The 21,323-nt window shown below is 37.1% G+C and overlaps 2 protein-coding genes across 3 annotated transcripts in view; one reads left to right on the top strand and one right to left on the bottom strand.

Annotated features, from left to right (window-relative positions):
• Positions 1-968: 968 nt before the first annotated feature.
• Positions 969-8,661, bottom strand: rbck1 (RanBP-type and C3HC4-type zinc finger containing 1). 2 transcript variants are annotated; one of them, XM_062415559.1, is made up of 14 exons: positions 8,334-8,661; positions 8,197-8,244; positions 7,628-7,772; positions 6,891-6,987; positions 6,503-6,701; positions 5,344-5,492; positions 5,048-5,221; positions 4,289-4,449; positions 3,906-4,002; positions 3,331-3,453; positions 3,274-3,297; positions 3,086-3,184; positions 2,145-2,288; positions 969-2,021 (listed from the first exon to the last, which is right to left on the bottom strand). In XM_062415559.1, exons 2-14 carry the CDS (start codon positions 8,234-8,236, stop codon positions 1,941-1,943), a joined length of 1,533 nt encoding a protein of 510 aa, XP_062271543.1. In that variant the 5' UTR covers positions 8,237-8,244; positions 8,334-8,661; the 3' UTR covers positions 969-1,940. The 2 variants fall into 2 exon arrangements, with proteins under 2 accessions (XP_062271543.1, XP_062271542.1); XM_062415558.1 differs by having other exon boundaries at positions 3,274-3,453.
• A 909-nt stretch (positions 8,662-9,570) lies between these two features.
• Positions 9,571-21,323, top strand: part of necab3 (N-terminal EF-hand calcium binding protein 3) — a 36,784-nt gene continuing 25,031 nt past the window's right edge. Inside the window, exons 1-2 of the mRNA XM_062415554.1 lie at positions 9,571-9,699; positions 16,168-16,192. Of these exons, the coding sequence (XP_062271538.1) occupies positions 9,571-9,699; positions 16,168-16,192 (154 nt within the window). The remainder of the gene's footprint in view (positions 9,700-16,167; positions 16,193-21,323) is intronic.

Below are 21,323 nucleotides of genomic sequence, written 5' to 3'. Positions count from 1 at the left end.
TTGTAAGGGGAGAGGGAAGAATAGTTGGTTAGTTGCAATCTGTCCCTAAATGCCACACACTGCATCTTTAAGACATCGCTCTTCTCTATTGAGGTTGACATGTTCATTGCCTTGAAAATGAAACACTGATTCAGATTGTAAGAGATCTACTACTTTATAAAAAAGGTGACCTAGAACATGTCCAAGGACGCTCCGAGGTGCCTCAGAGTATAGTTATTCAGCAGTATTGTAATTGCACCATGTATCTGCACTCAGTGGTTTTCATTTATTTTCGTTGCACTAAATGATTTATCTGCCTTTTATGTTTATTTTGTTATAATGAATCTGTCATACTAATGTAAAGTTGTACAACAGAATGCTAATAAACTAGAGTGAAAATGTTCATTGTATTTGTTCGGAGAGTTAAATATCAATGTAAAACTCATATGTACATTATCACATGTACGCACTAACTGCACAGTAAAATAGTATGAAAATGTACAATGTCGCCTTTGTAAATAGATACCATTTTGATAGTCATTATTATTAGACTGGATCTGCGAGTTCACCTGAACTTGTGAATTCATCCACCCAATTATTTGTTTTTTTGCTTGCAGTTCCAGTCTGATAGTGTTAAAGTGCATCACTTCAAAATGCATGCAGTACACCTACAGTATATGATTATGGTGGATCTAATATGAACTCAACTGATGTCTTCTGTTGCAAAAGCTGTAGCTGAATTAATTTATAATTAATTAATTTGCAGTTAGTTTATAGAGTTTCAAAGAAGCCAAAAAAGTACAGCTGATAGTGTAAAAAAACAACCGATGAGTTACAATGAAACCTGATGAATGTACAGCTGCAGCAAACAAATACAACGTGTCTATCATGGTTTAATACAGATTTAAACTAAAAAGGCTCAGGTTATGAGTTTAACCTTAATACATAACTAAAGACAAACAGACAAAGCTGAAACCCAACAAAAGTCACACATTTAAGACATAAAATATATTATACACACATAAGTACATTACTTTTTTATATTCCTCGAGTTATGAACACTTAGGAACCACAGATACACTTCCCAATACATTATAGTAATACAGCATCATTTATCCCACCTGTCATATTTTAAACCTGATACTTCAAAGTTATTACGTGCATTACAGCAGCTTGTTCTGCATTATGAACACATTCATTCAATGTAAACACTTAAAACAATATCCTTCACCACAGTCTGCTTAGTCGACTGAAAGAAAATCCACTTCTTATAATTCAGATTACAAATTACTATTCACTTATCTAAAGGCAAACATACACCGGTTTCAACTTGAAACAATTCAGTTTAGTAAGGAAGACATTACTTTGAGCTCCAGTAATCATCAGTTGTAGAAGTAATCAATAGATTATTCAGGAATTCTTCACACGGGATAAGACATTTCTTATTAATGGAGTTGTTAGTTGTTGATTTTTATATTTGAACATTTGAGAATGTTCTTGCAGTTTTGTTTAGAAAGCTTAAAAGTTATATTTCAGAAACCAAACTAGAAAAAAACATCATTATTGGCTCCTTAAATTGAACTGTGATAAAAGCTGTAGCCAGAGGTCAGAATGTACATTGAGCATTAATTTATCGCAACAACAAAGTATTTTAATAGCAGATGATCTCAGCAAAGCGTATTGTATTGCACTAACAGTCGGTATCCTGAGCTGCAGAGATGTAGAAGATATAGCTGGTAGTTTGTTTAGTTTGTGTATAACATTTCCACCTGCGGTTACCACACCATGGGGCAAGACAACTGCTGTTCACTGTCTTGCCACTATATCACTGAAGACAAGGTAAGAAGTAAGCAAAATTACTCAAAATAAGTCATTAAGATAGCTGACATTAGCTGCACTCTGGATTGCTTCAGACTGTGTGTGCTTGCAGCTGTGTGTATATGTTCATTAAGGTGCTCGCCTCAGTGGCAGTTTTGGCAGTTGGGATGGCAAGGCTGATTATTGACTCTGCATCTACAGCCACTAGATATGTCTCCGCTTCCCTGTCAAACACACAAAAACAACGAGTCATATTCACATATCATATACATAATCTCATCTTCTTGAAAACTGAACACTGTGAGAATTTGTCTTTGTTTTGTCTATTTTTACATAGGTTTATTTACATTTGGTCCCCAGCGAGCCTGTTTGGTCACCCAGCAGATTTCTGTCTTGCACATCAAACAGCAGATCCAATCACAGCCATCCTTCTTCTGGACGATAATGTCACACCTGGGACATTTCATAGCCTCCCCATTCTGTAGCATGTTCTATGGTAAATGTAGAAATGTACAAAAATGCAACAACTCAGACAAAAAGTCAACCATATGTTCAAAAACAGCAAACATTAAATGGGTACATAATACAAGCATCCATGCTAACTGAAAAGCTAACCCAAATATGTACAAACATTTCAACAAACATATTGAAATATTGAGTCCTCATTTAATTCATTCAGCATCAGTCGTAGGGTTTAGAACACTCATCTTGTAGATACATACAGTACGTCAATCAGGTTTGAAATTTGACTCTGTTAGAAGCCTTAAAATAGGCTTAAGATTCTTAAATTGATGGAGGATCACTCATATTTAATGTATACATTCCAGCAACCCTGCTAGGTTTGTGAATGAAGGAGTAAAATAAGGAATGAAGAAAGTTTATTTTCAATCTATACCAACATCTGTTTTTACTCATATTTAATCATAAATATTTAAAAGGAGATTACATAAAATAAATGAAATCTCTAAGTGGTGACTTTTACAACGTAAAATATTAGCTTTAAATGTTTACCAGTGTTATAGTTGCCTGTTCTGTCTGAATAATGAACTGGCACAATATGGCAGCATCACACAGGAAGTGATGCTTTCTTTTGTTTGTAATAAACAGAAATTATAAAAAATATGGTTATGTTCCAAATGTTTCTTAATCTATAGTGATCTGCAAGTATCAGGGAGCACATGTCTTTTTATCGTCAGATGTCATTAAAAGTGCATCTGACTGCAACTGTGAACTTTGACTGGGGAATGTGCTGATAAAGTCATTACATAAAGCCTCTAAGATAACTCACCTCTAACATCTGCTTTGTTTGCTGGGCCGCCTGGTCGTTCTCTGCTCTGATACGAAGGTCATCCTGGTAGTCCTTACAGTTCATACCATCATGGATGGCCTGGAAACATACAAACAGTCCTTTATGCTTGGGGCTTCAACTATTACGAAAACCTTTGTAAGTTAAGTAAATAAATAAAACCGAGTTACCCTGCAGAGAATGCAGTTGGTTTCTTTGCAGAGTTCACATTGAAACTCATCGACTTCGTCCTCGTAGATGCACCACCCTCGGCAGTTGGGAGTCTGACAATGGAAGCTGTGCTCTGAGCGGCTTTCTGCGATGCTCAGACGCAACTCCAGAAACCGGTGGTGCTCCTCTTCTGTGAGCAGCTGTATCCAAGATCATACAATAAATGACAGATGGAGAGAGAGGGAAAGTGTTTATCTGTATGTTTGTACCTATGAAAAATAAATATAGTATTTTATTCTCAAATAGATTTTCTTCATTAATAAAGATCAACAATAAATGTTTTCTGTGTCATATGTACCTTCAATGATGACAGAAAAAATACATTACATACTACAAACTTTTTACATTTTGCCCATTTGACAGGAGGGCTTAAAAAAGAAATCATTGTGTTATGCTTCTTTTATGAGTCCAACCAATGTAGATACAAACATCACAATTTTATTTTACTCCGGCATACATTTTAGAAACTTTATCTAAAACATCTGAAATGAAAATCTGGTGGTTCTGTGTTGTATTATTGCCCATTAACATTTACATTTAGTCACTTTTTGGCCATCCATCCCCAAAGTTTGATGCCCTGTCTTATACTCACCGATTTGATCTCTCGGTCCAGTAGCTTGCTGTCACATTCTTCAGGACATGGCACCTCAGCATCCTGACTGTTCAATATTGTCCCTTTCAGACAGTCCCTGGAAGAGGACACACACATACATCCAAGAAAAATACAAATATAGAAATACATAAAATAATAATGTTTTGCACATTTTGCAAGTAATAGCATATATATATATATATATATATATATATATATATATATATATATATATATATATATATATATATATATATATATATATATATATAGAAGTGCTGAACATACTGCCATATATATATATATATATATATATATATATATGGCAGTATGTTCAGCACTTCTATAACAACGTTCCAAAACTGCCTTTTCCTGTATCTGACCTGCAGAAGGTGTGCAGACATTCTCTGAGCACGATGCCCTCTTCTGGCTGCAGGAGAGAGAAGCAGATGGGACAGTCTGTCTCTGAGGTGTTAAGGATAAGGTCCTGATCATCTGTTGCCAACAAGTGCAGGTAGTTCCTCTCTCGCTCCTCCTGCTTAGCCTTCATGACCAAGAAAGTGAGGGAAACAGGCACAATGCAGGAACTCATTACAAACTGTTCTGACTCATTAGTTTATAGTCCTAGGTTTCCAGAAAATGGAAAGTGAAACAGCTGAAGAATGCTTCAAAAGTCATGGTTCTTGGCATCAGCTTAAACAGTTTTGGTAATCCATTACTTCTGCAGTTAGTTCAACTGTTGAACATCCTCTTCTGTAAAGGAGAATTGTGATGAACATTGGGAACACTACACTTTACTTTAAGTTTCAGTCACAGTTTTTTAATGTTCACTATTTTAATAGTACATGCATCAGGTTTTTAAAATATACAGAAATCTGCTCTGTGGGTAACAAAAACCAATAGATGTATTATATTCATTTGCAAGATATTTAAAAGTGTGCAAAAATGGAATGGTAACAGTGTATAGCTTCAAAATGTGAATATTAACAAAAATGTGTCACAAAAAAATGTAAAATTTAACTATACACATTATTTTTCTTTAAAAATTAGAAACTTACATTAATGCAAGTTAAGATACAAGGCTAAACAGATTTGAAGGAATCCTGTTTGCCTGATACAGCAGTGTTAATGAGCAGTGTTACCTGTTCGTACTGCAACATGGCCAGCTCTTCCTGCTGAATTCGTTGAACCTCGTCCTCATCTGGCTTGTAAATATCTGGGACCTCATAATCCTCTGGCCGTGCTGTCCCACACATCTCACAGCCAGGACGCGTTGGCTTGTTCACAAATGTGCACAAAACACAGGCCCAGCCCAACTACAAACACAAACACAGATATATGCTTTCACGGCCCCTGGACTCACACTATGCACAGTAGACACGTTTATAGGCTCAGTCACACTGCAGACATCATGTGTGAAACAGAGGTAGATTCTGACCTGAGGTTTGGGAGGCAAAGCAGGTTTAGTTTGATTCGGAACTCTGGGAGGAAGAGGAGGAGGAGTCTGCTGAGCCTCTGGAGGAGCTGCCTTCTCACCGCCACCTCCGCCCAGCCCTCTGGGTAAAAGCTGCATCGAGTCCATGATGCCTAAGTATAGTTATCATCCCAAAACCGGTTAGTTCACTTACTTGTAGTCATGGCTGGTGATAACAGAAAAAACGCGTCTATGGCTGAAATCAAATTTCAATAGATGTTATGTAAACTCCATCCTTATCCTCAAAAAGAAAACTGAATCAATTAACAAATATTTATATGAAATCTTTGGATATTTTCTTTGTTCTGTGTAATTATTATTTAATCAGATATTACCTAATTCAAATTTGGATTATATTAGTTTCACTTTGTTTATTTGTACTTGTTTGAAGACAACATTAAACTCTGAAGAATTACAAAAACTACCAAAAAAAGGTATTAAATTGGTACCATTATTGACTATTCATGTCTGAATAACACCATAAAAGTTTTGCCTCATGTGTTTGCCATAAGTGTTTTTACATTTCTAATGCATAATGGTTTAAATCATGTGTTCTAATTTTGGGGATTTTATGCCAAAATATTAAGTAGAGTAACTAATTGAGTAAACCAAATTTTGATGATTAATTGATCATTTAGGTCAATTTATCTGGTAAAATACAAAACATTTGATAGTAATGATTTCCTAAATACTTCAAATCGACTGTTTTGTTTTTTGCTTTTGTTGTAAAATGAATACTTTTTGAGTGCCAAAAATGTTAAAGCATCACGTTGGGCTGTAGTTGTGATTATTTTTTTGATAATAATGTAATGATAATAATATGTTTATTTAGATACAGTAGCACCCTTCAGTCACAAAGAAATAGAGCAAAAAATGAATTATTAAAAAAAAAAAAAAAGCCAATAAGAGACACAGCAACCAACATTAAATGCAGACCTCCAGCTAAAAGCACAAAAACAGAAATAAACTCAACACATTAAACAAAAGCAAGCCTTAAAATGATTTTTAAATAGGTCCAAATATTTTAAGTCCAATGGGAGAGAATTCCAAAGTTTAGGAGTCATGGACTTATTGGTAAAAATAAAATGTATTAATTGATAACATGTGTGTGTTTGGTACTTACTGTCTAAGCGTTGTTGCTCCTGGTCCAGGTTGTGTTGATGCCGTGTTAGATGAGCAGCCTGGGCAGAGAGGATAAACAGGAAAGCCTGGTCACCATCGTTACGAATACCGTGACTGTACAACGTGTCCCTGTCCCGCGCCAGCCGCTTCCCAATCACCCAACGCTGCAGAAATGGGTGGAACCCAAAGTCTTGGCTGACCTGTGTGCAGAAAATACAGTACAGGCAATGAAACCTCAATTTCAAGTTGCTTAAAGGAGAAATTGTAGCAAAAAAACAAGTGAAAGGTTATAATTAGTTGGCTCAGTTCAGTATTTTCAGTTTACATGAATGATGAGTTATTACAAGATATTCTGCATGTTAATGTAAGGAAAATGGCTGTTACACCACCTTCTCTTTAAGTTCTGCAATAGTCATGCTTGTAGAAACCACAACGATCACTAGGACGTAGTCTTCTGACTGAGCATCCTCCACTCCCACCTTCAACCTGTAACATAAAGAATAATAGTACCAGTCAGTCTTTTTTTAGGGCCCGACTGATGCCAATACCGATATTAAGGAGTAAAAAACTTCTGATATCGATATGTCAGCCAATAATTTTATATATAAAGAATATACATGTACATTTGTTGCAATGATCCCTTAAATGTAATAATCAAACACTTCAATGACATCAATGCACTGAAACAGTAAACTACACTGGGAATTTAATAATTATAAATAACTAACGCTAAGTAAATAACAAAAAATATATATATAAAAAAACACATGTACATACTGTATATATTTCAATTGACTTTAGGAAAAGGATCAAATATACATTAAATGCTGCCTGTATAACTTAAAAAAATATTGGCACAATATATGGTATCAGACAATATATACACCAATACCGATATCTGTGATAGGCTAATATCGGATGATAATATATTGGTCGGGCTCTACTTTTTTCCCCACAGTTGTTTATTTCGTGATACAATACTTGACCCTCCTTCCTAATCATATCTACTACATAATCCCACTTCAAAACAGACCACATCCTGGAAATAAACTCTGCTCTGTGACAAAGGGTAACTTTGAGCTTTGTGGTTTCCTGTTTTGCCTGTCTACACCCAGTTGTGTCCCACCTTATGGATTCCTGAGGATAGGCCTGACTGTCAATGCTGACAGACACTGGGATGGAGAGCTCTGACAGCTCCTGGCACAGTCTGGTGGCTTCCTCTCTTTCGCCGCTGCTGAGGGCTTCACTCAGAGACAGAGCCAGTTTCTCTGCTGCACAGGGAGCAAAGGAAGAGTATATATATCATCACGTGATTAATCATCAGCACACAGTGAGAGTGGCTAAAACTGTTTTCCTCTTTAATGATGGCTGCTTCCATTGACAGTGGCAGTGCTCTGTATATTATGTGATGCATTAAGCTATGTAACCTGTTTCTCCCTCAAACACACAACAAGTGTCCCAGTGCAAAAATGAGAAAGTTTTGACTATATTGTAGGCTGTAAATCAGTGGGACTTTAATTTAGAGAGCACATGTTGTTTATATTTAATCAGAACAATGAGACACTTTCACCCTTTCACCCTCACCAGAAACACATAATTCAGTAATAGCCTAACTCAGTACTAAACTTAAAGTAGCAGCCATAAAAACAGGTTCGACCCAATATCACAAAATCGAAACTAAGTGGGGGCGCTCACCGACTTCTAAATTGACACTCGGTGTAACTTCAGAGGCCATGTTTACACCTGAAACGACACGTAGCACAAGACTTGAAGAACAAATATCACACTCAATGAATATATTGACTGTCTGTAATGGAAAGTTTAAATGGCACCTCTTCGGGTCGTGTTATTGTTTCAGTTCAGTCCGCATTAAAGAAACACTTCCCTCTCCTTGACTCAGCAGAGTAGCAGCGCCAGCTCCGTCAGTGTGGAGGCGTTCACTTGCAGCGTAGAGAGTAGGTCACCCGAGTGTTGGAAGCGCTCACAGCCCAATGCGTTACGCGCGTCAGTTTAGCCTATTTAGAGGAAAAAAATGCAACCCTTTTAAAGTCTTAACTGCTTGATTTCTTCTACAATCGCGAAGTCCAGCTCTCGCTCCTCCCTGGCAGCTGACAGGTAGAACTGAAAGTGAAACTACCTTAAGTTCAGGAATACAACACTCTGGCCTCTAGCCTACTCCGCCCCTCGGTCAGCCCATGAAAAGCGTCGTGTTTGGTATTCCAGTTTAACCAGCTACGTAAAAACAAAACCAGGTGCCCTAAAAAGATTTGGCTTTTTTTTTAATTTAATCAACCTGACTTTTTATTTTTCCTACCTGATGAGCAGATATACCTATACATCTCTTCAGTCGGACTTTATTCAGTTTATTAACAGAATAAAACGACATGCAACAGATTAGACAATATTAGAATAGATAATCACACATAATCGAATATATAGCCCATATATACACTGCAAAGGGTAAACATAATGACTCTCAATATCCAGCAGATGGCAGTGTCTGTCAAACATTGACCCAGTGTTATTACAGATCAAAGTTTACTTTTAAATGAATGCGTCATTCACATTTCACAGCTATTAATTTAAGTTGACATTTTAGGCCGACCTAGGCTATAATTGACCTCAGAACTATATGATGCACGGCATAAGCGCACATAATGTATTTTTATTAGTATCAGTTACTATTAAAAATTGCTAAATATGACCTCCCCTTACATCACATTAATATTCCTACATTGTTTTATTGCTCTGATTCAGACGCGTGTACAGTATTTATGTATTAGGAAGTAATTCAGAAACGAGGGGGTATTTGGTCCTGTTCCAGCTGACACTTTGGTCCAGATGCACGGTGCAGATAAACGAGCCAATCACAGCGGCTCAAGGAGGAGGGGCAGGCAGCTCTGCTCAGCATCGCACAAAGTTGCAGAGCATCTCTGAGTCTCAGCCCGCTTTCCACTTGACATCCTTCATTTTGCTCCACGCTTCACACTCTCACTCCACTTCACAGCGTTTCATCGTCAACAGTTAGGGCGACCTGCACGATCAAGGTGTGTCTCGGTGTGTTTAAAGATGCTGGCTTGTACGGAGATGATCACTATGTGCCTGCAGTCGGCCAAACAGAAGCATCTTCGGGCTCAGCAGCAGCAGCAGCAGCAGTCGCTGCACAGCGCAGGACAAGGGCTTACTATCTTTCATGATGTAAGTGCATCGCCTCTTTTACTCACACATTTCAGAGAAAACTTGTAGCCTATTTGCTCACCACATTTCTACTCCTATTGGCTGTTACTGCTATTAGCTCTGAAGGTATTTTCGGTATCTTGTCATATTGTAAAAGTGTAAACACATTATTGTAATTAACTGTCTGTAAGACATCATACATGGTTGATAAAAACTCAGCAAATAATTGACCTACAGCTCAGTCAGTTTAGTATAAAGATGAAATTCTGACCCTTTTGGTTATTTATTTGCAGAAAAAAACTATATGAAAGTGAAAAGAAATGAATGCTTCATCAAACGTTCTTCTCTTGTGTACTCACAACACACACCCAAAGATGATACAGTATTTTGTGTGTGTGTGTGTGTGTGTGTGTGTGTGTGTGTGTGTGTGTGTGTGTGTGTGTGTGTGTGTGTGTGTATGTGTGTGTGTGTCAGAGGAAAGTAGGAAGAGCTGCAGCTGCTGCCTCTGCATGATAAATTAAGCTCTCACAGTTGGACAGGTTTAGGGGTAGCTGGGGGTTCTCCTCTTTTTTTGCACACACACACACACACACACACACACACGTCAGGTCTTTCAAAAGCTTCATTCACCATCACATATGACTCACACAAACAAACACACACACACGCACACACACACACACACACACACACACACACACACACACACACACACACACACACACACAAACTCACACACACACACACACACCTCAGGTCTTTCAAAAGCTTCATTCACCATCACATATGACTCAAGCGTATGTTTTAACTAAATCATGTGATTGATGAAATGCTTATTATCTGATTTGTGCTTTGTACGTGGTGTTGCATTTTTTATTTTCTCTCAACCAGCGTTTCTTGCTCTCTCTGTCTCGCACACACACACACGCACACACGCACGCACGCACATAGACACATCCACCCCAGCTTTAACCAATAACACCTGCTGCCTGATTAACCTGCAGTACTGCATTAATAACATTTGACTGAGTCTGTTAAAAGATATCTACCAACACAGTATGTATGCATCCATTCATTGTCCAGTCCAGCACACAGTTGACGGCTAAGGATATGTTCAAAACTACAGCTCTTAACAACTGGCAGGCTTCTCTCTGTACTCTGTCACATATACAGTACACAGATAACCTTGTCTGAATAAAGACACATTACTCATATTCTGCAGAAGTGTCACAGTATTGGTGCACACTGTACCTGATCTGTCTAAAACATCCTGTGCAAGGTAGATGATGCTAAATAGTCCAAATCCAGACAAGGACAGAATGATGCTTTTTGTTTGCAATCCTTGCCTGATCGTTGTCTCCTCTTACCTCAGTCATTGTTTTTTTTGTTTTTTTTTCTTATTTGGTCAAGGTGAACACTGCGCAGACATCAGAAATCTTTTTCCTGCCTGGTCCCCTGATTATTTAACTGGGAGAGCTGACAGATCGTAGCAAGATAATTCAAATGTTTTATATTAAACAAGGACAGGGCTGTGCTATGCTGTATTTCCCATAGCTTCACAGTGAGCAGTAGATTAAATAAAGTCAGGTGGTCATCTCCTAGGACTAAGAAAATAAATATTTTGTGTGCCCAGAGCAAAAAAATTGTAAAGCAGATCAATGGTGATTGATTTTTCAGAGATAATGTCAGTGGATTAACTTGATTAATGCAGGAGTATGTATTGATTGTCAATACCGTACCAGAGATTAAGTATGCAGCAAAATAAGTAAACAGAGGGAAATAATAATTAGAGTTAAAAGCAGCTTAATCCTTTTTGATAAACTTACCAATTTATCTGAATCAGAATTGGCTTTATTGGCCAAGTACGCATGTTTATGCATGCAAGGAATTCAAGTCAGGTCTCTTGTGGCTCTCAATTACACAAATAGCCAAGAACAATGCAGGAAGATACACATGGAAACATTGCCAACACAAAGACAACAAAGCTGAGCCAAAATAAGTAAACATAAACATATAACTATTATGTAAAAGCAAATATGTGAAAAAATATTCATGTGCAAAGAGTGTTGGATGAAATATATATTTTATCAAGCTTTTCATTTATGGCTGTTTTTATATATGATCAGAATGTTACATAATGTAAGCCTGCTTAGATTTACATTTGATGATGATAGATTATATACACATTACACAATCTGTATGTTAAAAATGTAATATGATTTTAATACACTAATTGTTTCAGTGTAAGTGGGTTATTGTTTTTGAGCATACTGCCCAGCTGTCATGTTGATTTCAAAGTTCCATTCAGCAGATACTCTCTCAGTGACAGAGATATCGATAAGTCAATAATTCTGTAGGTCTGTATTGAGTCCTTTTCACATGATAATGAGCCTATCAGTAATGAGAGAGTTGCAGAGATTGTTACAACTCACATTTCTAGAGTGAGAGAGAAAGCACTACCTCCAAATATTCCTGTAAAAAGGCCAGCGACAATTAATGATGCTGGCGATGGTCGTGGGAGGTTTTATCATGCACGTTGTTGGTTGCTTTTTTAATGTCTTTGCTTTGTGTATCGTGTGGTTCTGCATTTCTGAAGGCTTGCTCGATCACCAGCACTCTCTCTGATTTTCTCTCTCTCTTTCAATCTCTGTCCTCCCTCTCCCGATGTTCATCATTTCCCCCTCTGCTATTGTTTTGCTGCTCTTGCGATAGAGCAACAAAAAGGAAACAGCGATATACGTCTCAGCAAATCTCCAAGTATCCCCAAGAAAAGTGAAAAATATGTCACTGACAATTTCATCAACAAACTATGACCATTAGTTCCAGTTTCCTCTTTCAAAAATACAAAATCTAAAGCTCTCCACAAACTGCATGTCAGCAGAGCTTAAGAGAACCTACTGTCTTAACACCTGCCACCATGACATCAGAACAGCAGCGCTCTGGGAAGCAGGTTTGACCTTTCCTATCCCCGCTGTAAATGACACGTTATCGTCTCTTGACACTCGAGAGCCCAAAGACCCAGCCAAACAACAAACAACTTAAACACTATCTGTTTTCCGCCGAATTGAATAGGATAAAAAAAATAAAAAACACTGCTGAGATGAGTTACTGTGCCAAAGGGGAAAAGAAAAGACTGCTGACTGTGAAGGGAAAAGAAGGAGATTTATTGTTCACTATATGCAAGAGCCTGAAGCAAGCATGTTTGACGTCAAGAGGTGGAAAATTTCAGATTCTTGTTTTAAATAAGGAGCATTAGTGAGATTAGAATGCACATACTGATAGACAGGGGGCTGGAGTGTAGACCTTGAGCTTGTTGACCTATGGAAAATGAAAGTAAGGGGCAGCTTCTGCTGTTATTATTAACCTTTAGGTCAAAACTGTCAGTCCTAATCGCCTTAAGAATGGAGACAATAGATTGAGGGTGTGGAATAGAAACAAAGATCACAAATAATTTGTGTTGGCAGATTGTGAATAGGTTATTGGCAAAAGTTACAGTTATTCATTTAGGAGTTGTGGGGTATTTTTCCTGTTGGTTGATAATTGCCCTGAGAAAACCAAATAATGAAATAGATACTTATAGAAATTATTGTGTTAGCATATGTTATGTTTGAAATATAGAATTTCCAATTTGTCATTGTCACATTAAACTGCTGTTTTAAGAAAAAATGTGCTTTATTGATGAATTTTGAAATGTTAATTGTAAAACACATATGGAAACTAAATGCCTGCAGGTGATGTTTAAAATACAGTTTCCTCCATGAAAATCCAGGTTTTGTTATTAGTTTAATTTTAGCTTCTTGAAACATTGGATTTGGGATAATTATTTTAAAGGTTTTGGCCAACCATTCCTTCAAGGAGCAAGTTTTGAACAAGTTAAGATTGCATAAGATTGCATCCCCAACCATCCATTTGAATCATCCATTAGAGTTTTTAAGAGCTACTTCAAACTACTTTAACAGGCTAGTTTATGCCTGTGTGCATACAATTAAACTATACAATGGATGATTGTAACAGGAGTATTGGGAGCCTTTGTTTTCACTTCTCATAAGTGTTTCAGTCATTATAGTTACACTGGGGACTTGTCTCATTAATTGTGTGGTTGTTTGGTGCCCTCAGATCTTGACTCATCTCAGAAATTAAGCTGGTGAGTGAAAATAACCCAGAGTGATGAACAAAACAACAAAAATCTTCCGCATTTCACTTTTTTGTTTGAATCTATGCTGTATGGTGAAACCAAGTTTATTCCTACTTAACAAAGTATTTCAGTTAGACCTTGGTTATGACAAAGTGAAATTTTCCTTTGTTGACCATGAAGGCAGCCTTTTCCTTCAATGCCGCTAGCAGCTGACTAACACCACTCTCATGGTCAATCACAAACCATATTGTATGGCCTTGTGGCTTGTTCGTGTCAGCCAACAAATTGTATTTCCCAGCGTTAGTCACTCATCCGTATTGTATTCATTATGTTGTTGATTTCAGTCGATCTGTCTCATGCAAGTTTGGCTTTACAGCTTTTGACTATCAGACACACTGAGAGTCACTGCGAGTCTCCATGACGATAACCATATTCTCTGTCAACTCGTGACACACAGTCAGAGGATGAATGATCACGCTGTCAATTTCCCATGAGAAATAGAGAACAGATCCTTGAAATCATGTTCTGGCTACAGTGTGTGCAAATGTCAAACACTCCTCTGTCATATACCTCATTTCTCAGAGGTCTCCATGTATAACTGCATGCAGAAAGTATTTGATTGGTACAAAGAAAAAGAAGCATCCTCATCATAATTGCGTAATTATAACAAATACAATTTACTCTTGTGTTACAGCTTCATTCTAATCCAAAGTCAATCATTCAATCACTTGTCAATCATAAGCCATCTCATAGTGCACCAAGTCTTACTGGTAGCACTTTATTTTAAGTCCCCCTGTTTAGTATTTATAAGCAGTATATAAACCTTGAATAAATGGTTTATATTGTACTGAAAAATTATAAGCACAGACGGTAAAAAGACATTTTAAGTGTTTAATAATGTACAATACAATTGCAATGTAATACAATTATAACCTGGCCTATTAACACATATATATTAATAAAACTATGTTTTACAATATTGTCTTTCATTATCTAATACACCAGCATCCACTTAAGGGTGCGCATAGAAGGAGTTATAGTTCTTATTAAATGCATTATTATACATGTATATCTTCTATTAACTACAATATAGTATTATATTCTCCTTATAAATGCTAAAAAGGGGGGATTAAAATTAATTGTTACAATTTTACTGAAAGTCCATGAATCGGCTTTAATTGGATAACATTTGCTTTGAACTTGCAATACAGCGGTGGCCATCTGCCAGCAAATTAGCAGTAAGCAGCAGGCAAAGTCTAGCTCAAATAGATATTTTTCACAGCAGGCAGTTTGACATGTCATTGTAGAAAATCACATTTGTTAATAATAACACTAATGATGACTCTGTTAGGTTTCCCTTGCTATACCATGGCCCTGGGAGTGAAATACTTAACTGTAATTCAGCCATTGATGATGTTATTAGTTGTACCTGTGGTTTTCCTGTTATTACATGTTTAAATGTCTCAGTGGAAAAAAAGGTCTACTCAATCACATGGTGGGGGCTGTATTTCAACCTCAGCCAGTAAACACAGTTAACTGCAGCAGGAGACAGCAGCAGATGTTTCGTCTTTTCAATAGACCACTCTGATGACTTTATGTTCCTGCTTGAACCTGCACTATCGGGCACCACTGTTAAGCCTCAGCTTGTGACCATTGCTCTTTTTTCAATGTTTATTGTTTATTTTGATCCACATTAGTGGTTACCTTGGCTACATATTTAAATACACAGTATCGTCAACACATTTTTACACTTACATACAGTAAACAGTTACAATATCACTATGTCACCCAAACCAAACATTACATCAAACCAAACATATTATATGCAATCAAAAAGAATAACTGAACTCTAAATATAAAATAACAATACTTCTCAGACATTTAAAGAATAATTATTTGCTAACAGTATATGTCTTCAACCTGTTGAATGTCTGTATTAATTCAGTTTCTCTGTAATTGTAGAATATTATTTAAAACTTATCTCTAGAGCAGTTTTAAGCACCTGCCAGATAATAACTATTTAGCCTCTTTGATACTCAATGACCTCGCTGCTTCTGAAATTACTATTTACTTCTAAAGTGGTAATTGTCAAACCAATTTTAGAGCTGACACATACTACCAATTGGCATATAGCATCCTTTGTAAATGTCATTCTTCACGTGGTGTTTCGGCTCAGTCTGATCTGCTGTAGCAGAATAAATGAACCTACGCCAGCAGATGTCAAACATCTTATTGTATTTTTCACAGACTGCCGTGATTCTTAATAATAATATATACCTGCTTATTGCAAGAATCCTTTTAGTACTGCTTGACAAGGAATAATAACCATCTCCTCCCTTCTCTTTATTTCCCAGATTTTCCGTCGAGCAGACAAAAATGGTGAGTAAACATAACATGTTCAGTGATGAATAATTGCTTGTCATTTCCCCCATTCTTCCAGTTGTTATTATGCCTTAGACCGTCTGGGAGGAGAAATAAACGATTTGCATGAATGGCTCTTGAAGTGAAGCAGCTCTTCTCTTCATGCTCTAACAAGTTTCTCAGCCCAATTAAAATGATGCTAAAATGCTGGATTATAGCCACGAATGGAAGAATGTGTCACACAAAATGAAGCACATCTCTGTCATTGTCGACGCAGATGACTGGGTGCTGTTTACAAATTAATGTGAGTCATGTGAATGCAGGATGAGCCTATTTTTTTTTTCCTAGCAGCTGATAAAATGGCTTCATTGGCAAATGCAAATGTGGTAACCAAATATTTTATAGTAGTTAAGAAAAGTTAAGAAAGCGATTTATATAAGAAAAGTCAAAAAAACTATTTTGTCAACGTTTTTAAGAGGAACATGGTGACATTTTCAAGTCAAGTCAAATCAGAGGTCCTAAGTAAAAGAGACTAAAAGACACATCCACAGATGGCCAATTTAGAGCTTTGCTGACCAAATACAACCTACCATCAGAACTCAAGTGTCTGAAATGTATGACCAAATTCTCACAATGTGACTGCTGTTGGTCCTCAAACCACTCATCACTCCTCAAACCACTGTAATGACAGAAAACACTAGCCAACAGCAACATTTTTAGTGCCCATAGACATATACATGTACCTTTAAAAAGTACAAAAAAATAAATAAAACAGTGCAAGCAATAGCTGAAGCTGTTTTTCTTAATTGTTAGGCAAAAGCAAAGCTGCAAACTGAACCATTCCATTGTCTGTCATGTCACGTTGCCCTGAAATTGCACCTATACAAAAGAATTACAAACACAACTTGAATGTACAATGTGCAAATTCTGCCTGACACATCACATATTTATATTGTGTCACCCCTAAACATGAGAATCTAAACTATCCTCCTCATCTGCTGTCCTCTGCTGCGGCTGCAAATTTGATGCCAAAAGCGATATTTATTTCTGTCTAACAAGAGATGAAATAAGGTGCCAAAGCAGATCAAGAAACTGTGGACATCAACAGGACAGTGGTGCATTTTCTAGGGATGTAATCAGCATGACTCAAAACAGCAATTACTTCTCAACAGATTTTAACCTTCAGTATGATGAGGATTGGTTGGATATGGTTTCCAGCCAAATGTATTCACTGTTACATTTAGATTTAAATCTTATGTATTGTAATGAGTTCAGCTTAGAGGACTGTCATCACTGAACCAGTTGTGCATAAAGCATGGCAGGGAGATGGAGTAAGGAGTGTTAATATAAAAAGAAACAAAAAGAAAATATATTGTGCTACATTCACTGCTCTTTATCTTTTAGTAATAAACATCAGTAGGATTAGATTAAAAATGTAATATCACAATAACGATAAGGTTTTCAATGGTAGAATGTTTAATTATAAAGCAGTATTGTATTTATTAGATGTCTGTACATTACTTGCTTACTGCTGAGCTATATGCTGTACCACAATATCTTTATCAGTAGATGGAGTTTGTTCAGTTGCCATGGAGATGGATCTGTTGACAGGCAAGCTCAGTAGCTGATGTGATTTCATTCATAGCACTTTGAGATTTCCGTGTTGGCCTAACTGTTAGAGTTAGATGTGATAATAAAACACTAAGGGCCTGATTTACTAAGATCCCAAATAGTGGGTACTAAATTGCGTGCACGGTGCAATAGATTGCGCGTGCCGTTTGTGTGCGTTTTGCGGGTGATCTACTAAGAATAACTGCGTAAATAAAACAGGTGCAACAGGGTGGAGACAGCAGTATTTCAATGAGGGTTTTGCGTGTCTGAATGGAGAGTTTGGACGAGCAGAAAGCCCGCAAGCCAAAATTAAATGTGATCAGGTTCTAGTGGAAGAGGTTAACAAATATATTGAGTTATAACAAAAACAAATATTACCAGAAAAACCGACATATGGGAGAGTATTTGTGACGAAGTCAATGCTGTTAGTAAAACCAAAAATATTCCACTCCAAAATTATTAACACAGGTGGAAAAACTCCGTCCTGTGCATACTTTGTCATTGTGCCTCTGTCTCCTCCTCTCCGCAGTGACAAAAGTCATCTGTGCCCAGTGCGCAGCTGGTTAATACCTGCCCTTCAAAGGTATTATTTATAGACGCAGTTAGCGTCAGAAATAATACCTTCAGGTTTGGTAAATCACAATGTGCGTGCTAAATAACATAGTTGCATTTTCTCCTCCCTGTATTTTGCGCACTGGGGTTGAAATGCCCCATATTACATATTAATTATGGCAAACGTACTAAATGGACAGCGCGCGTCAACTTTGCACAGTTGAAAGACGCAAACCTCAGTGTGCTGCGTTAGTAGATCAGCTTGCACATTTTTTGCGGGTGATGTCAAGTTTGCACACGTTTCTACACACGCAAACCTTTAGTAAATCAGGCCCTAAGTGTAAAACTACAATCTGCAGCCGATTAGTTTAGCTCAGCATTTACACTAGAAGTGGGGGAAGCAGCCTAGCTCAGAAATAGTCTGACCACAAAAACACTGCTTCTTGTTTTACACTTCAGATTAAACACGAACACGATATTACATGTTAATTGAGCTTTTAGAGGCTAGTTGCTTCCTGTATTTATGCTACTTTAAATGAATTGGCTGCTGGCTTCACATTTAATGGGCACATATGAGTGGCATTGATCTTTGTACCTGTGTATCACGAGAAAGCAGTAATGATGATGATAACAATGTCCAAATATAATTTATTTAAGCATGAAGTTCATTCTGACCTGAGGTTATCGTACCAGTAGTTTCACAAAACAAGGTCTTTCAGATACCGTTATAGATCCAGCCAGTATGTGGAGCTTTGGCTAGAATCGTTAGTAAAGAACTGCAAAAAAATTCAGTCCAACTCAGTTTCACTTCATGCCCTGTAAGTTTCGTACTGCAATTATATCTAGCTTTTAATGGTGTAAGACTGGTTATTACCCATGTGCATGAAATCCTAAGAATAATTAACCACGTTATATAACCTCAACTGTACCACAACCTAATTGGTAAGATGGTCTCAGATCCAGAGTCTTTGTTTTATGTATAGCATCTTCCTTAAGTTAAAAAAAAGAAACATCTGGGGACCTTTTTAAACAACTAAGACTGATCTTAATATTTATTTGGAAAAAAAAGGCTCATCTCTACAATCCAAATATTCAGATTGCCTGTAGACATAAAACACTGTTTGCAGTGAGATAGTCGAAGAGGTATTTTCCTCTTTTGCTCCTCAGCTTTTAATGAACCCCACTTATTGCCTGACATCAGCTCCAATATGGAGGAAAAGACCAGTCGAGCTCAGACCATTAGTGAGGTGGAGATTGGTGAAGTCAGTATGATATGCGGTCTAAAAGCAGTGCACAGTATTAGATATGGAAGCTAAAAGACAGCTTATATTGGACTTCCTTACAGATAGCCTGGTGGAATGTATCCTAAAGAGCAAAGATACTAAGAATACCAGAATCTGTAAGAGCTGTACAGTATTTGTAGTGCAGAAAAGGTTACTATGAAGAATATAAGATCCAACTCTCTTAGTAATGCTTTTGAAGCTGTTCGTGGGAATTTATAAACCACTTAGGAGAGGCTGCAATGGGACTAACCTTTGGAGAGTTAAGAGTACGGCCTACTTTGTGCCCTACTTTACAGGACTTCCTCGCTCACTCATTTGGCTCTTGTTTACTCTGTTCCTGTGAGCACTTTGTTTAGACTAATCTGACTGTAACAGAGAAAAGGCTGCATATGAGCTGGCTGGATCCCTGTGTTGAATAAACAGTGCATGTCCCTTACCTCACACTTGCTTTGGAAACATTTTCTCACCTTGAATTTCCTAAGTGATTTTTCTGGCTCAGTATTAAAGGCAATTTATACATATTGCTTTTGACTCAACCTACAGTATGATTTATAGCTACTTTTGTTCATCGCAATAATGGATTTTCCTGTGCAGCAGTGCACTGTAGGAAGGCTTTAACTGTTTAAAAAAGGAAATCACACAGTTAGCCGAGGCCTTTTTCCTCAGGTGTGCTGTGAATATTTTCTGCCACATCTGCGTTCAACATGCTGCTGGTTTATTGTCGTCAAATGAAATAGCTGTACTGACAAATTGCTTCAGTGATGAATGGTTATGTTTGATGTTGGGACCATATTCCTTACAATTGTACCCCACCGCTAAAGTGTGAGGAGTTTTTTATTCATTGATGATAGAAGTGACAAGACATGCAAACTTAAAATGCACACTTTCCTTGTAGTCGTGCCACCTTTGTGTCACAAGGCTTAAAGCTTTTTGGATAGAAATATTCTATTTTGCACCACTAGTTATAGTGAAAAAATAACAGAAAAATGAAATGAAAAATGTAGTTTACAATAAACAGGAAATACTGTACAAAATAATTGGTTTTGTTCAAAGAGCTCCTGTTTCCTTTCAAACCAGGTGAACATTTGTGTATGCAGAGTACATATAATTAATGTTCAGTCAATAATTAAGTTACTCATCTGAAATGCTATTGTTTGCTCTCTATGAATATTCCAGGAATGGGTGCTATAAAATCACATCACCTCCACATTAATTGCAAACATGGCAAAGCAATCCTTAGTTGTGTTCATAACATAGGCGTTAATGTGTATGTTATGAGTCTTTTTCCCCTGTGTGTTCCTAATATATGATTGGGCCGCGCATGAATGATTTATTCATTCAAAGGCATCAGCTGGCATTTGGGTTGAGAATCTGTTTAGTAACTGGATATTGCAGCTGCTCTGAAATAACAGTAAGAGTTTGTGTAGAGCCACTGAAAGTCAATGACACTTTAATGTGCACAATTTTTCATGAAACACAAGACTGATCTTGAAGACTTAATGATTTTTTTTAACATTTCAGTGCATGAATAATGGTGGATGTTTTTCATGTGTGGTTTTATGAGACACTCTTTAGTGTCTTTTAGATTTATTCAGACAGTTTGTTTTCCATTTGGAGGGCATGAACAAGTTAATAAATGGAGCGATACATTTTACTATACCTACTCTACCATATTTTTTGAATTTATCCAAGTTATAAGGGAG

The sequence above is a fragment of the Scomber scombrus genome, chromosome 3 (genome assembly GCF_963691925.1).
Source record: "Scomber scombrus chromosome 3, fScoSco1.1, whole genome shotgun sequence".
Classification (NCBI taxonomy): Eukaryota; Metazoa; Chordata; class Actinopteri; order Scombriformes; family Scombridae; genus Scomber; species Scomber scombrus.
The sequence above is the reverse complement of the archived record's forward strand: the minus strand, read 5'-3'. Positions and strand labels throughout refer to the sequence as shown.

Bases quoted from the DNA above. Each gene is read 5' to 3' on its own strand.
- rbck1 (XM_062415558.1), bottom strand. From the start codon at position 8,236: ATGGCCTCTGAAGTTACACCGAGTGTCAATTTAGAAGTCG. The intron at 6,702-6,890 runs GTGGTGTAACAG...TTCTGCACACAG, and splicing joins TTGCAGAACTTAAAGAGAAG to GTCAGCCAAGACTTTGGGTT. The intron at 5,493-6,502 runs GTAAGTACCAAA...AACTATACTTAG, and splicing joins GGAGCAACAACGCTTAGACA to GCATCATGGACTCGATGCAG.